At 50.4% G+C, this 18,556-nt stretch overlaps 1 protein-coding gene across 1 annotated transcript; it reads right to left on the bottom strand.

Annotated features, from left to right (window-relative positions):
• Window positions 1–10,493: 10,493 nt before the first annotated feature.
• B3GALT6 (beta-1,3-galactosyltransferase 6) lies at window positions 10,494–14,742 on the bottom strand. Its single transcript, XM_073649473.1, has 2 exons — window positions 14,620–14,742; window positions 10,494–12,133 (listed from the first exon to the last, which is right to left on the bottom strand). Exon 2 carries the CDS (start codon window positions 11,938–11,940, stop codon window positions 10,930–10,932), a length of 1,011 nt encoding a protein of 336 aa, XP_073505574.1. The 5' UTR covers window positions 11,941–12,133; window positions 14,620–14,742; the 3' UTR covers window positions 10,494–10,929.
• Between the last annotated feature and the right edge of the window lie 3,814 nt (window positions 14,743–18,556).

The following is an 18,556-nucleotide window of genomic DNA, read 5'->3' on the forward strand; positions in this document are numbered from 1 at the left end:
CAGTAACCCTGTGTGTGCTGGAGAGAAAGAACTGTGCCCCCCTATAATAACACTATGACACTGCTCCCCTATAATAACACTATAATGACACTGCCCCCCTATAATAACACTATGACACTGCCCCCCTATAATAACACTATAATGACACTGCCCCCCTATAATAACACTATGACACTGCTCCCCTATAATAACACTATAATGACACCGCCCCCCTATAATAACACTATAATGACACCGCCCCCCTATAATAACACTATGACACTGCCCCCCTATAATAACACTATAATGACACCGCCCCCCTATAATAACACTATAATGACACTGCCCCCCTATAACACTATAATGACACTGCCCCCCTATAATAACACTATAATGACACCGCCCCCCTATAATAACACTATAATGACACCGCCCCCTATAATAACACTATAATGACACCGCCCCCCTATAATAACACTATAATGACACCGCCCCCCTATAATAACACTATAATGACACCGCCCCCCTATAATAACACTATAATGACACTGCCCCCCTATAACACTATAATGACACCGCCCCCCTATAATAACACTATAATGACACTGCCCCCCTATAACACTATAATGACACCGCCCCCCTATAATAACACTATAATGACACCTCCCCCTATAATAACACTATAATGACACCGCCCCCCTATAATAACACTATAATGACACCGCCCCCTTTAATAACACTATAATGACACTGCCCCCTTATAATAACACTATAATGACACCGCCCCCCTATAATAACACTATAATGACACCGCCCCCCTATAATAGCACTATAATGACACCTCCCCCTATAATAACACTATAATGACACCGCCCCCCTATAATAACACTATAATGACACTGCCCCCTTATAATAACACTATAATGACACTGCCCCCCTATAATAACACTATAATGACACCGCCCCCCTATAATAACACTATAATGACACCGCCCCCCTATAATAACACTGTCCCCCTATAACACTATAATGACACCTCCCCCTATAATAACACTATAATGACACTGCCCCCCTATAATAACACTATAATGACACCGCCCCCTATAATAACACTATAATGACACCGCCCCCTATAATAACACTATAATGACACTGCCCCCCTATAATAACACTATAATGACACCGCCCCCTATAATAACACTATAATGACACTGCCCCACTATAATAACACTATAATGACACCGCCCCCTATAATAACACTATAATGACACTGCCCCACTATAATAACACTATAATGACACTGCCCCCCTATAATAACACTATAATGACACCGCCCCCTATAATAACACTATAATGACACTGCCCCCCTATAATAACACTATAATGACACCGCCCCCCTATAATAACACTATAATGACACTGCCCCCCTATAATAACACTATAATGACACCGCCCCCTATAATAACACTATAATGACACCGCCCCCCTATAATAACACTATAATGACACCGCCCCCTATAATAACACTATAATGACACCGCCCCCTATAATAACACTATAATGACACCGCCCCCTATAATGACACTATAATGACACTGCCCCCCTATAATAACACTATAATGACACCGCCCCCTATAATAACACTATAATGACACTGCCCCACTATAATGACACTATAATGACACCTCCCACTATAATAACACTATAATGACACTGCCCCCCTATAATAACACTATAATGACACTGCCCCCCTATAATAACACTATAATGACACTGCCCCACTATAATGACACTATAATGACACTGCCCCCCTATAATAACACTATAATGACACCGCCCCCTATAATAACACTATAATGACACTGCCCCACTATAATGACACTATAATGACACCTCCCCCTATAATAACACTATAATGACACTGCCCCCCTATAATAACACTATAATGACACCGCCCCCTATAATAACACTATAATGACACCGCCCCCCTATAATAACACTATAATGACACTGCCCCACTATAATGACACTATAATGACACTGCCCCCCTATAATAACACTATAATGACACCGCCCCTATAATAACACTATAATGACACTGCCCCACTATAATGACACTATAATGACACCTCCCCCTATAATAACACTATAATGACACTGCCCCCCTATAATAACACTATAATGACACCGCCCCCTATAATAACACTATAATGACACTGCCCCCCTATAATAACACTATAATGACACCGCCCCCTATAATAACACTATAATGACACTGCCCCACTATAATAACACTATAATGACACCTCCCCCTATAATAACACTATAATGACACTGCCCCCCTATAATAACACTATAATGACACCGCCCCCTATAATAACACTATAATGACACTGCCCCACTATAATGACACTATAATGACACTGCCCCCCTATAATAACACTATAATGACACTGCCCCCCTATAATAACACTATAATGACACCGCCCCCTATAACACTATAATGACACTGCCCCCCTATAATAACACTATAATGACACCGCCCCCCTATAATAACACTATAATGACACTGCCCCACTATAATGACACTATAATGACACTGCCCCCCTATAACACTATAATGACACTGCCCACTATAATAACACTATAATGACACCGCCCCCCTATAATAACACTATAATGACACCGCCCCCCTATAATAGCACTATAATGACACCGCCCCCCTATAATAGCACTATAATGACACCGCCCCCTATAATAACACTATAATGACACCGCCCCCTATAATAACACTATAATGACACCGCCCCCCTATAATAACACTATAATGACACCGCCCCCTATAACACTATAATGACACTGCCCCCCTATAATAACACTATAATGACACCGCCCCCCTATAATAACACTATAATGACACTGCCCCACTATAATGACACTATAATGACACTGCCCCCCTATAACACTATAATGACACTGCCCCACTATAATAACACTATAATGACACTGCCCCACTATAATAACACTATGACACCGCCCCCCTATAATAGCACTATAATGACACCGCCCCCCTATAATAGCACTATAATGACACCGCCCCCCTATAATAGCACTATAATGACACCGCCCCCCTATAATAACACTATAATAACACTATGACACCGCCCCCCTATAATAGCACTATAATGACACCGCCCCCCTATAATAACACTATAATGACACTGCCCCACTATAATGACACTATAATGACACTGCCCCCCTATAACACTATAATGACACTGCCCCACTATAATAACACTATAATGACACTGCCCCCCTATAATAACACTATGACACCGCCCCCCTATAATAGCACTATAATGACACCGCCCCCCTATAATAGCACTATAATGACACCGCCCCCCTATAATAGCACTATAATGACACCGCCCCCCTATAATAACACTATAATGACACCGCCCCCCTATAATAGCACTATAATGACACTGCCCCCCTATAACAACACTATAATGACACCTCCCCCTATAATAACACTATAATGACACTGCCCCACTATAATAACACTATAATGACACCTCCCCCTATAATAACACTATAATGACACCGCCCCCTATAATAACACTATAATGACACCGCCCCCCTATAATAACACTATAATGACACTGCCCCACTATAATGACACTATAATGACACTGCCCCCCTATAATAACACTATAATGACACTGCCCCACTATAATGACACTATAATGACACTGCCCCCCTATAATAACACTATAATGACACCTCCCCCTATAATAACACTATAATGACACCGCCCCCTATAATAACACTATGACACCGCCCCCCTATAATAACACTATAATGACACCGCCCCCCTATAATAACACTATAATGACACCTCCCCCTATAATAACACTATAATGACACCGCCCCCTATAATAACACTATAATGACACCGCCCCCCTATAATAACACTATAATGACACCTCCCCCTATAATAACACTATAATGACACCGCCCCCTATAATAACACTATAATGACACCGCCCCCTATAATAACACTATAATGACACCGCCCCCCTATAATACTATAATGACACCGCCCCCCTATAATACTATGACACCGCCCCCCTATAATAACACTATAATGACACCGCCCCCCTATAATAACACTATAATGACACCGCCCCCTATAACACTATAATGACACTGCCCCCCTATAACACTATAATGACACCGCCCCCTATAATAACACTATAATGACACTGCCCCACTATAATGACACTATAATGACACTGCCCCACTATAATGACACTGCCCACTATAATAACACTATAATGACACCGCCCCCCTATAATAGCACTATAATGACACCGCCCCCCTATAATAGCACTATAATGACACCGCCCCCCTATAATAGCACTATAATGACACCGCCCCCCTATAATAACACTATAATGACACCGCCCCCCCCTATAATAGCACTATAATGACACCGCCCCCCTATAATAGCACTATAATGACACTGCCCCCCTATAACACTATAATGACACCGCCCCCCTATAATAACACTATAATGACACCGCCCCCCTATAATAACACTATAATGACACCTCCCCCTATAATAACACTATAATGACACCGCCCCCTATAATAACACTATGACACCTCCCCCTATAATAACACTATAATGACACCGCCCCCCTATAATAACACTATAATGACACCTCCCCCTATAATAACACTATAATGACACTGCCCCCTATAATAACACTATAATGACACCGCCCCCCTAACACTATGACACCGCCCCCCTATAATAGCACTATAATGACACTGCCCCCCTATAATAACACTATGACACTGCCCCCCTATAATAACACTATGACACCACCCCCTATAATAACACTATAATGACACTGCCCCCCTATAATAACACTATAATGACACCACCCCCTATAATAACACTATAATGACACCGCCCCCCTATAATAACACTATAATGACACCGCCCCCTATAATAACACTATGACACTGCCCCCCTATAATAACACTATAATGACACCTCCCCCTATAATAACACTATAATGACACTGCCCCCCTATAATAACACTATAATGACACCGCCCCCCTATAATAACACTATAATGACACCGCCCCCCTATAACACTATGACACCGCCCCCCTATAATAGCACTATAATGACACTGCCCCCCTATAATAACACTATGACACTGCCCCCCTATAATAACACTATGACACTGACCCCCTATAATAACACTATGACACCACCCCCTATAATAACACTATAATGACACTGCCCCCCTATAATAACACTATAATGACACCACCCCCTATAATAACACTATAATGACACTGCCCCCCTATAATAACACTATAATGACACCGCCCCCCTATAATAACACTATAATGACACCGCCCCCCTATAACACTATGACACCGCCCCCCTATAATAGCACTATAATGACACTGCCCCCCTATAATAACACTATGACACTGCCCCCCTATAATAACACTATGACACTGACCCCCTATAATAACACTATGACACCACCCCCTATAATAACACTATAATGACACTGCCCCCCTATAATAACACTATAATGACACCGCCCCCCTATAATAACACTATAATGACACCGCCCCCCTATAATAGCACTATAATGACACCGCCCCCCTATAATAGCACTATAATGACACTGCCCCCCTATAACACTATAATGACACTGCCCCCTATAATAACACTATAATGACACCGCCCCCCTATAATAACACTATAATGACACCGCCCCCCTATAATAACACTATAATGACACCGCCCCCTATAATAACACTATGACACCGCCCCCCTATAATAACACTATAATGACACCTCCCCCTATAATAACACTATAATGACACTGCCCCCTATAATAACACTATAATGACACCGCCCCCCTATAACACTATGACACCGCCCCCCTATAATAGCACTATAATGACACTGCCCCCCTATAATAACACTATAATGACACTGCCCCCCTATAATAACACTATGACACCACCCCCTATAATAACACTATAATGACACTGCCCCCTATAATAACACTATAATGACACCGCCCCCCTATAACACTATGACACCGCCCCCCTATAATAGCACTATAATGACACCGCCCCCCTATAATAACACTATAATGACACTGCCCCCCTATAATAACACTATGACACCACCCCCTATAATAACACTATAATGACACCGCCCCCCTATAACACTATGACACCGCCCCCCTATAATAGCACTATAATGACACCGCCCCCCTATAATAGCACTATAATGACACTGCCCCCCTATAACACTATAATGACACTGCCCCCTATAATAACACTATAATGACACCGCCCCCCTATAATAACACTATGACACCGCCCCCCTATAATAACACTATAATGACACCTCCCCCTATAATAACACTATAATGACACCGCCGCCCTATAATAACACTATAATGACACCGCCCCCTATAATAACACTATGACACCGCCCCCCTAGAACACTATAATGACACCGCCCCCCTATAATAACACTATAATGATACCTCCCCCTATAACACTATAATGACACCGCCCCCCTATAATAACACTATAATGACACTGCCCCCCTATAATAACACTATAATGACACCGCCCCCCTATAACACTATGACACCGCCCCCCTATAACACTATGACACCGCCCCCTATAATAACACTATAATGACACCGCCTCCCTATAACACTATAATGACACCTCCCCTATAATAACACTATAATGACACCACCCCCTATAATAACACTATAATGACACCACCCCCTATAATAACACTATAATGACACCGCCCCCCTATAACACTATGACACCGCCCCCCTATAACACTATAATGACACCGCCCCCTATAACACTATAATGACACCGCCCTCCTATAATAACACTATAATGACACTGCCCCCTATAATAACACTATAATGACACTGCCCCCCTATAACAACACTATGACATTGCCCCCCTATAATAACACTATGACACCGCCCTCCTATAATAACACTATAATGACACCTCCCCTATAATAACACTATAATGACACTGCCCCCCTATAATAACACTATGACACTGCCCCCTATAATAACACTATGACACCGACCTCCTATAATAACACTATAATGACACTGCCCCCTATAATAACACTATAATGACACTGCCCCCCTATAATAACACTATGACACCGCCCCCCTATAATAACACTATAATGACACTGCCCCCCTATAATAACACTATGACACCGCCCCCTATAATAACATTATAATGACACCGCCCCCCTATAATAACACTATAATGACACTGCCCCCCTATAATAACACTATGACACTGCCCCCCTATAACAACACTATGACACCTCCCCTATAATAACACTATAATGACACCGCCCCCTCTAATAACACTATAATGACACCGCCCCCTATAATAACACTATAATGACACTGCCCACTATAATAACACTATAATGACACCGCCCCCTATAATAACACTATAATGACACCGCCCCCCTATAATAACACTATGACACCGCCCCCCTATAATAACATTATAATGACACCACCCCCCTATAATAACACTATGACACCCTCCCCAGAATTTGTTACTTTGACCTTCTAGGCAAAGTCTTTATAAATGCTAGAATTTGAGCAGGCTCAGGGCAACATCGCCCCCCCCCCCCCCCGCGCTCCTGACCCCCGACATCGCCCTCCCCACCCCCACATTCCTGACCCCGGACATCGCCCCCCCCGCGGTCCTGACCCTGGACATCGCCCCCCTGCGCTCCTGACATCGCCCCCCTGCGCTCCTGACATCGCCCCCCCGCGGTCCTGACCCTGGACATCGCCCCCCTGCGCTCCTGACATCGCCCCCCACCCCCACATTCCTGACCCCGGACATCCCCCCCCCGCGGTCCTGACCCCGGACATCACCCCCCCGCGGTCCTGACCCTGGACATCGCCCCCCTGCGCTCCTGACATCGCCCCCCCGCGGTCCTGACCCTGGACATCGCCCCCCTGCGCTCCTGACATCGCCCCCCACCCCCACATTCCTGACCCCGGACATCGCCCCCCCGCGCTCCTGACCCTGGACATCGCCCCCCTGCGCTCCTGACATCGCCCCCCACCCCCACATTCCTGACCCTGGACATCGCCCCCCCGCGCTCCTGACCCTATACATCGCCCCCCCGCGCTCCTGACCCTGGACATCGCCCCCCCGCGCTCCTGACCCTGGACATCGCCCCCCCGCGCTCCTGACCCTGGACATCGCCCCCCCGCGCTTCCGACCGTGGACATCGCCCCCCCGCGCTCCTGACATCGCCCCCCCACCCACACATTCCTGACCCTGGACATCGCCCCCCCGCGCTCCTGACCCTGGACATCGCCCCCCTGCGCTCCTGACCCTGGACATCGCCCCCCCGCGCTCCTGATCCTGGACATCGCCCCCCTGCGCTCCTGACATCGCCCCCCACCCACACATTCCTGACCCTGGACATCGCCCCCCCGCGCTCCTGACCCTGGACATCGCCCCCCCGCGCTCCTGATCCTGGACATCGCCCCCCTGCGCTCCTGACATCGCCCCCCACCCACACATTCCTGACCCCGGACACCGCCCCCCCCCCGCGCTCCTGACCCTGGACATCGCCCCCCCGCGCTCCTGACCCTGGACATCGCCCCCCCGCGCTCCTTACCCTGGACATCGCCCCCCTGCGCTCCTGACCCTGGACATCGCCCCCCCGCGCTCCTGACCCTGGACATCGCCCCCCCGCGCTCCTGACCCTGGACATCGCCCCCCTGCGCTCCTGACCTTGGACATCGCCCCCCCGCGCTCCTGATCCTGGACATCGCCCCCCTGCGCTCCTGACATCGCCCCCCACCCACACATTCCTGACCCCGGACATCGCCCCCCCCCCGCGCTCCTGACCCTGGACATCGCCCCCCCGCGCTCCTGACCCTGGACATCGCCCCCCCGCGCTCCTGACCCTGGACATCGCCCCCCCGCGCTCCTGACCCTGGACATCGCCCCCCCGCGCTCCTGACCCTGGACATCGCCCCCCCGCGCTCCTGACATCGCCTCCCCACCCACACATTCCTGACCCTGGACATCGCCCCCCCGCGCTCCTGACCCTGGACATCGCCCCCCCCGCGCTCCTGATCCTGGACATCGCCCCCCTGCGCTCCTGACATCGCCCCCCACCCACACATTCCTGACCCTGGACATCGCCCCCCCGCGCTCCTGATCCTGGACATCGCCCCCCTGCGCTCCTGACATCGCCCCCCACCCACACATTCCTGACCCCGGACATCGCCCCCCCCCCGCGCTCCTGACCCTGGACATCGCCCCCCCGCGCTCCTTACCCTGGACATCGCCCCCCCGCGCTCCTGACCCTGGACATCGCCCCCCCGCGCTCCTGACCCTGGACATCGCCCCCCCGCGCTCCTGACCCTGGACATCGCCCCCCTGCGCTCCTGACCCTGGACATCGCCCCCCCGCGCTCCTGATCCTGGACATCGCCCCCCTGCGCTCCTGACATCGCCCCCCACCCACACATTCCTGACCCTGGACATCGCCCCCCCCCCCGCGCTCCTGACCCTGGACATCGCCCCCCCGCGCTCCTGACCCTGGACATCGCCCCCCCGCGCTCCTGACCCTGGACATCGCCCCCCTGCGCTCCTGACCCTGGACATCGCCCCCCTGCGCTCCTGACCCTGGACATCGCCCCCCACTCCCACGTTCCTGACCCTGGACATCGCCCCCCCGCGCTCCTGACCCTGGACATCGCCCCCCGCGCTCCTGACCCTGGACATCGCCCCCCCGCGCTCCTGACCCTGGACATCGCCCCCCCGCGCTCCTGACCCTGGACATCGCCCCCCCGCGCTCCTGACCCTGGACATCGCCCCCACGCGCTCCTGACCCTGGACATCGCCCCCCTGCGCTCCTGACCCTGGACATCGCCCCCCCGCGCTCCTGACCCTGGACATCGCCCCCCACTCCCACGTTCCTGACCCGGAACATCGCCCCCTCCCCTCCCCCCGCGCTCCTGGCACCGCCCCCTGGTCTGGCAATAGGTGCAGATGGCGCTCTGCACAGGACGCTGCGGGGGATGGGACCGGTCAGAGACATCATACAAGGTTTTATGTTCTTTCTTGTTTGTCTCTTCCCTCAGAGTTTTGGGACACTCAGTCTCTGTGCCCCCCTCCTCCATGTAAGGAGAATACTGTATATAGAGGGGCGGATTATATACACAGGGAAGAGGGTCTACTCTGTCCTGGCTCCAGCTTCCTTGGGGGCGGGGATAAGATAGCCACACCCACCATTTTTCCCTCTTAAAGCTACAGTCACATAAATAGTAGCTTCATGGAAAGGTGTAAGGGGGCGACGTGGCCGATTCTAGACATGGCGGGCGGAGAACGAGGACATTAACGTCACAGCACAAAGTGAACTTTTCTATTTACACTGAACTTTTTATTTCATTACACAGTAAAGTTTTCCAAACACGAGGGAGGAGAAGAGACTGGACGGTGAGATCGTGGGTTATGCTGATTAACCCCTTTCTCGCCGGTAAAACCTTTATTGTTTTGCAGGAAGAGTTGACGTTTTCAGGGGTAACACTGTTGAGGTCCATGACGTTCTATTTTTTTGGGGGGGAATGTGAGCTAAAAAAACCAACAACCCCAAAACAGCAGCTTAGTGAGTGCACGCTCCTGTGCTCTGAGCATGCACGGCGACGACGGCAGAGACAGGATCGTCAGTGTGGGAAATAGCAGCTGTCACTTGTCCTCTTTACATAAAGATTATAGGGGGATGAGGGGTCCTCAACCAATCCTGAGAGGATCCGGTAAGATCTTATGTAAAGGGGGACGTCCATTCCTGGGGGGTTCAGGGGATGCCGTCCTTCCTCTGGCAGCACTGCGATGGCGGCACGCCCCAGTCGTAGATGTAGGACAGCCGCAGCTTGACCTCCTCGCGGCACAGCCTCCCGTCCTTGGCCAGGCTCTGGTGCTTCTCCAGCATGTCCTCAATGCTCTGCTTATGGGTCACCACGTACTTATTATTGCAGCCCCTGGACTTGTATTCGGTATCAAACCGGGGGTCGTGGACCCTCCTGACGTCCAGAGGGGCCAACCAGGCCCCCAGAGACACGTCCTCGCTCTGCCAGTGCGCTAGGTAATCTTTGGTGAGGCTCAGGTAACGGACCAGGTCCCAGGAGAGGACGTAGCCTCCGCCCAGGGCGTAGGGCAGGTAGTAGTCGCACAGCACCCAGGAGCTTTCCCTCCATTTCCCCAAAGACTTCACCCGGCCGCGGCCAGAGAAGAAGCCCCAGTAATACCGCTGGGGCTCCTGAGCCTTCAGCTCGTCCAATAAGACGTCCAGACGGGCGAACGTGTCGTCATCGGCCTTCATCACAAACTTGTAGTCAACGTGGCGGTCCAGCCACGTGTACATGAGCAGCAGCTTGGCCGTCAGGTTCTCGTACGAGTCCCGGAGTTCGGGGAGGAGGAGAAGGTCTCCGTATCGCCGCTGCTCCATCTCCACCGAAGCCGCCTCCTCCTCACTCAGCCCCGCGCTCCCGATAACGAAGCGGCACCACAGCGCCCCCCTGTGTGCAGAGGCCGCAGCGGACAGCCAGGTGCTGCGGATGATGCTGCGTCGCTCCGTGTACTTGGGCCCGCTGGCAATTAGGACCGCCAGGAACGTGGAAACGCTCTTCTCTGGAACTTGGGGTACATGGCGGCGGAAAGGGGGTCCCTGCTGCTGTGGGAGACCCTGGGGAGGTCTCAGGGTCTCGGAGGTGCATTTAGCGAGGTACAGGAGTACGATGGCGAAACAAGACAAGGCGGCAAAACCCAGCGCCGTCTTATGGCGACACAACAGCCGCAGAAGGTTCATGGCGGAACTTGGTCACACAGGCGCCATGGTAGATCACATGTTCAATGTACAAGAGGGTGGGGCTTCATTTCTGCATTATCCGCCAGCTCCTACGAATGAAGGTGCCGCCGCGTCTCAGTCAGACGTCACTCGATACAGCTCCTGTAGCCAGGGATGGTGCGGCGTTTCGGACGACAAAGCGCCCTTCTTCAGGCTGCAAGGCAAAGACAGGATTGTCGGTAAAGGCTGCAGACAACATCCATGGAAATGACGGGTAAACACCGGCATTAAAGGGGCAGTGGCATTACAGGGACGGAGGCATTACAAGGGACGGAGGCATTAAGGGGACGGAGGCGTTACAAGGGACGGAGGCATTACGTGGACGGAGGCATTACAAGGGACGGAGGCATTAAGGGGACGGAGGCATTACAAGGGACGGAGGCATTAAGGGGACGGAGGCGTTACAAGGGACGGAGGCATTAAGGGGACGGAAGCGTTACAAGGGACGGAGGCATTAAGTGGACGGAGGCATTACGTGGACGGAGGCATTACGTGGACGGAGGCATTACAAGGGACGGCGGCATTACAGGGGACGGAGGCATTACAAGGGACGGCGGCATTACAAGGGACGGCGGCATTACAAGGGACGGCGGCATTACAAGGGACGGCGGCATTACAAGGGACGGCGGCATTACAGGGGACGGAGGCATTACAAGGGACGGAGGCATTACAGGGGACGGAGGCATTACAGGGGACGGAGGCATTACAGGGGACGGAGGCATTACAGGGGACGGAGGCATTACAGGGGACGGAGGCATTACAGGGGACGGAGGCATTACAAGGGACGGAGGCATTACAGGGGACGGAGGCATTACAGGGGACGGAGGCATTACGGGGACGGAGGCATTACAAGGGACGGAGGCATTACAGGGGACGGAGGCATTACGGGGACTGAGGCTGTGATGGTGTGATATGGTATGTGGGTATCATTTTGAGTATATTTATATTTTACTGATTTTCATAGTGTCTCTTGTTGCTCTGTGTCCCTCTAATGTTGACTTCTCTTGTAGGATGAGTTTGTATTTGGTAATTGATGAATAGCTGTTATTTATCATCTGATATCAGCTCCCACAGCTTATTGTACTGTTATCTGTGCACAGGGTCAGTGAATAATGCTGTTTGCTAATACGCTAATGACATATTGAACCAGGCCAGCTTGTTGATTTTGTAAAGCAATGGAAGGACGGACAGTGGGACCCCCGCCCCCTGACTGTGAATGAGGAGAGGGACTTTTAAATATCACAGGGAGGAGACACTGGTGAGATTCTGTGTGGGACAATGAGGTGAGGACATATCAGAGAGAATGGGAGAAACCTGGATGACTTTGGAAATACAATACTTCTCGAAGGAATATAGAGGGAGAAGCATCTGGACTATATTATTCTCTGTCTGCTGGATTGTTGGACTCTCATCTCCCGGGACATTTATCCTCTTACTGAACTGCATTCGTGTTCTGGACTATATTATCCTGTGTGGTGGATTGTATATGGACCTTTCAGTTTTTGCCTATAATAAAGGTCTTGGGATTGTTCACTCTTCTCTTGCTCTGTTGATTGTGTGTTACTGGAGAAGGACCCCGTGACGGCGGCATTACGGGGGACGGAGGCATTACAGGGGACAAAAGCATTACAAGGGATGGCGGCATTACGGGGGACGGAGGCATTACAGGGGACAAAAGCATTACAAGGGACGGCGGTATTACGGGGGACGGCGGCATTACAAGGGACGGAGGCATTACGGGGGACGGAGGCATTACAAGGGACGGAGGCATTACGGGGGACGGAGGCATTACGGGGGAAGGAGGCATTACAGGGGACGGAGGAATTAAGGGGGACGGAGGAATTAAGGGGGACGGAGGCATTAAGGGGGACGGAGGCATTAAGGGGGACCACAGCAGTAGGGGGTCTACTGAAAGCCCTGATGGGGTCCAATGTCACTATACACTAGAATACCGTGGTGAAACCATCGCACGTTCACGTCCTCTAAAAGACTAAAAAATAATAAGGTGAAAAAAGAGGATAAATGAAATCTGCAGCAGACGAGACGTCATCGAAGGAAAAATAAAAAAGTTACAGATCTCAGACAATGGACTAAACATAATAAATGGTGACCGATCGCCAGAGGGTCCCGGAAATTAAACTTCTAAGCGCTGATCCCCGATCCCAGGTCCTCGCCCGTCCACAGTGAGGAGCCATTAATGAGGACAGGTGATCGCTGCAGCACTGGCACTGGTGAGGATCGATTGGCTGCAGAGGTTCTGATTGGTAGCAGCTGGCGCTGGGTCACCCAGACCCCACAGAACACAACTTCTTGCTCCCTCTTGTGACCTCTGCAGCCAATCATTGAGCTCTCGATGCTGCAGCGATCACCTCCTCACTGGCTCCGGCCATCACGTTGTGGGCGGAGTTATAAGACGAGGGCGGGGTCAGCAGACGACGGCACAGACTGGAGCCGCCCACAATGCGCCGCAGTTATCAGGTCACTCCAGTATAATCCGGATTACTGCCGGAGCATGAAATGACCCCCCCCCCCCGCTATACGGCAGAACAGCGCTGTGTGGAGGGCAGTAATAACGGGCATGTGCCAGAAACCGCCACCACTATCGCACTCACCCTCCGGGGCGGACACGGCGGCTCTTACCTCAGAGAAGGAAGAAAGCGCCGCTACCGGCAACGGCCGCCCACGTCACAGCGTCCTACATCCCCGTGCGCATGCGCTGATCAGAAGACTTAGGTATCCAGTAAAGGGCGGGCAACAAAGTGTGCGCATGCGCTCTGCGGAAAGGGAGAGGCCATGATTATGGAGACCAGTCTACAGGCGGCCATCTTGGAGAAGCCTTGCAGTTCCACATTACAGGTGGAGCCGACTGTGGTGTCTTATATCCCACATTACAGGAGGAGCCGACTGTGGTGTCTTATATCCCACATTACAGGTGGAGCAGACTGTGGTGTCTTATATTCCACATTACAGGAGGAGCAGACTGTGGTGTCTTATATCCCACATTACAGGTGGAGCAGACTGTGGTGTCTTATATCCCACATTACAGGTGGAGCAGACTGTGGTGTCTTATATCCCACATTACAGGTGGAGCAGACTGTGGTGTCTTCTATCCCCACATTACAGGAGGAGCAGACTGTGGTGTCTTATATCCCACATTACAGGAGGAGCAGACTGTGGTGTCTTATATCCCACATTACAGGAGGAGCAGACTGTGGTGTCTTATATCCCACATTACAGGAGGAGCAGACTGTGGTGTCTTCTATCCCCACATTACAGGAGGAGCAGACTGTGGTGTCTTATATCCCACAGTACAGGTGGAGCAGACTGTGGTGTCTTATATCCCACATTACAGGTGGAGCAGACTGTGGTGTCTTATATCCCACATTACAGGAGGAGCAGACTGTGGTGTCTTATATCCCACATTACAGGTGGAGCAGACTGTGGTGTCTTATATCCCACAGTACAGGTGGAGCAGACTGTGGTGTCTTATATCCCACATTACAGGAGGAGCAGACTGTGGTGTATTATATCCCACATTACAGGAGGAGCAGACTGTGGTGTCTTATATTCCACATTACAGGAGGAGCAGACTGTGGTGTATTATATCCCACATTACAGGTGGAGCAGACTGTGGTGTATTATATCCCACATTACAGGAGGAGCAGACTGTGGTGTCTTATATCCCACATTACAGGAGGAGCAGACTGTGGTGTATTATATCCCACATTACAGGAGGAGCAGACTGTGGTGTCTTATATTCCACATTACAGGAGGAGCAGACTGTGGTGTCTTATATCCCACATTACAGGTGGAGCAGACTGTGGTGTCTTATATCCCACATTACAGGTGGAGCAGACTGTGGTGTCTTATATCCCACATTACAGGTGGAGGAGACTGTGGTGTCTTATATCCCACATTACAGGTGGAGGAGACTGTGGTGTCTTATATCCCACATTACAGGTGGAGCAGACTGTGGTGTCTTATATCCCACATTACAGGTGGAGGAGACTGTGGTGTCTTATATCCCACATTACAGGTGGAGCCGACTGTGGTGTCTTATATCCCACATTACAGGTGGAGCAGACTGTGGTGTCTTATATTCCACATTACAGGAGGAGCAGACTGTGGTGTCTTATATCCCACATTACAGGAGGAGCAGACTGTGGTGTCTTATATTCCACATTCCAGGTGGAGCAGACTGTGGTGTCTTATATCCCACATTACAGGAGGAGCAGACTGTGGTGTCTTATATCCCACATTACAGGAGGAGCAGACTGTGGTGTCTTATATCCCACATTACAGGAGGAGCAGACTGTGGTGTCTTATATCCCACATTACAGGAGGAGCAGACTGTGGTGTCTTATATCCCACATTACAGGAGGAGCAGACTGTGGTGTCTTATATCCCACATTACAGGAGGAGCAGACTGTGGTGTCTTATATCCCACATTACAGGAGGAGCAGACTGTGGTGTCTTATATCCCACATTACAGGAGGAGCAGACTGGTGTCTTATATCCCACATTACAGGTGGAGCAGACTGTGGTGTCTTATATCCCACATTACAGGTGGAGCAGACTGTGGTGTCTTATATTCCACATTACAGGTGGAGCAGACTGTGGTGTCTTATATTCCACATTACAGGAGGAGCAGACTGTGGAGTCTTATATCCCACAGTACAGGTGGAGCAGACTGTGGTGTCTTCTATCCCCACATTACAGGAGGAGCAGACTGTGGTGTCTTCTATCCCCACATTACAGGAGGAGCAGACTGTGGTGTCTTCTATCCCCACATTACAGGAGGAGCAGACTGTGGTGTCTTATATCCCCACATTACAGGAGGAGCAGACTGTGGTGTCTTCTATCCCCACATTACAGGAGGAGCAGACTGTGGTGTCTTATATCCCACAGTACAGGTGGAGCAGACTGTGGTGTCTTATATCCCACATTACAGGTGGAGCAGACTGTGGTGTCTTATATCCCACAGTACAGGTGGAGCAGACTGTGGTGTCTTATATCCCACATTACAGGTGGAGCAGACTGTGGTGTCTTATATCCCACATTACAGGTGGAGCAGACTGTGGTGTCTTATATCCCACATTACAGGTGGAGGAGACTGTGGTGTCTTATATCCCACATTACAGGTGGAGCCGACTGTGGTGTCTTATATCCCACATTACAGGTGGAGCAGACTGTGGTGTCTTATATTCCACATTCCAGGTGGAGCAGACTGTGGTGTCTTATATCCCACATTACAGGAGGAGCAGACTGTGGTGTCTTATATTCCACATTCCAGGTGGAGCAGACTGTGGTGTCTTATATCCCACATTACAGGAGGAGCAGACTGTGGTGTCTTATATCCCACATTACAGGAGGAGCAGACTGTGGTGTCTTATATCCCACATTACAGGAGGAGCAGACTGTGGTGTCTTATATCCCACATTACAGGAGGAGCAGACTGTGGTGTCTTATATCCCACATTACAGGAGGAGCAGACTGTGGTGTCTTATATCCCACATTACAGGAGGAGCAGACTGTGGTGTCTTATATCCCACATTACAGGAGGAGCAGACTGTGGTGTCTTATATCCCACATTACAGGAGGAGCAGACTGGTGTCTTATATCCCACATTACAGGTGGAGCAGACTGTGGTGTCTTATATCCCACATTACAGGTGGAGCAGACTGTGGTGTCTTATATTCCACATTACAGGTGGAGCAGACTGTGGTGTCTTATATTCCACATTACAGGAGGAGCAGACTGTGGAGTCTTATATCCCACAGTACAGGTGGAGCAGACTGTGGTGTCTTATATCCCCACTGTACAGGTGGAGCAGACTGTGGTGTCTTATATCCCACATTACAGGTGGAGCAGACTGTGGTGTCTTATATCCCACATTACAGGTGGAGCAGACTGTGGTGTCTTATATCCCACATTACAGGAGGAGCAGACTGTGGTGTCTTATATCCCACATTACAGGAGGAGCAGACTGTGGTGTCTTATATTCCACATTCCAGGTGGAGCAGACTGTGGTGTCTTATATCCCCACATTACAGGAGGAGCAGACTGTGGTGTCTTATATCCCACATTACAGGAGGAGCAGACTGTGGTGTCTTATATTCCACATTCCAGGTGGAGCAGACTGTGGTGTCTTATATCCCCACATTACAGGAGGAGCAGACTGTGGTGTCTTATATCCCACATTACAGGAGGAGCAGACTGTGGTGTCTTATATCCCACAGTACAGGTGGAGCAGACTGTGGTGTCTTATATCCCACATTACAGGTGGAGCAGACTGTGGAGTCTTATATCCCACATTACAGGAGGAGCAGACTGTGGTGTCTTATATCCCACATTACAGGTGGAGCAGACTGTGGTGTCTTATATCCCACATTACAGGAGGAGCAGACTGTGGTGTCTTATATCCCACATTACAGGTGGAGCAGACTGTGGTGTCTTATATCCCACATTACAGGAGGAGCAGACTGTGGTGTCTTATATCCCACATTACAGGTGGAGCAGACTGTGGAGTCTTATATCCCACATTACAGGAGGAGCAGACTGTGGTGTCTTATATCCC

Source organism: Phyllobates terribilis, unplaced genomic scaffold, assembly GCF_046119375.1.
Source record: "Phyllobates terribilis strain yellow unplaced genomic scaffold, ASM4611937v1 Scaffold_10__3_contigs__length_209671492, whole genome shotgun sequence".
NCBI lineage: Eukaryota > Metazoa > Chordata > Amphibia > Anura > Dendrobatidae > Phyllobates > Phyllobates terribilis.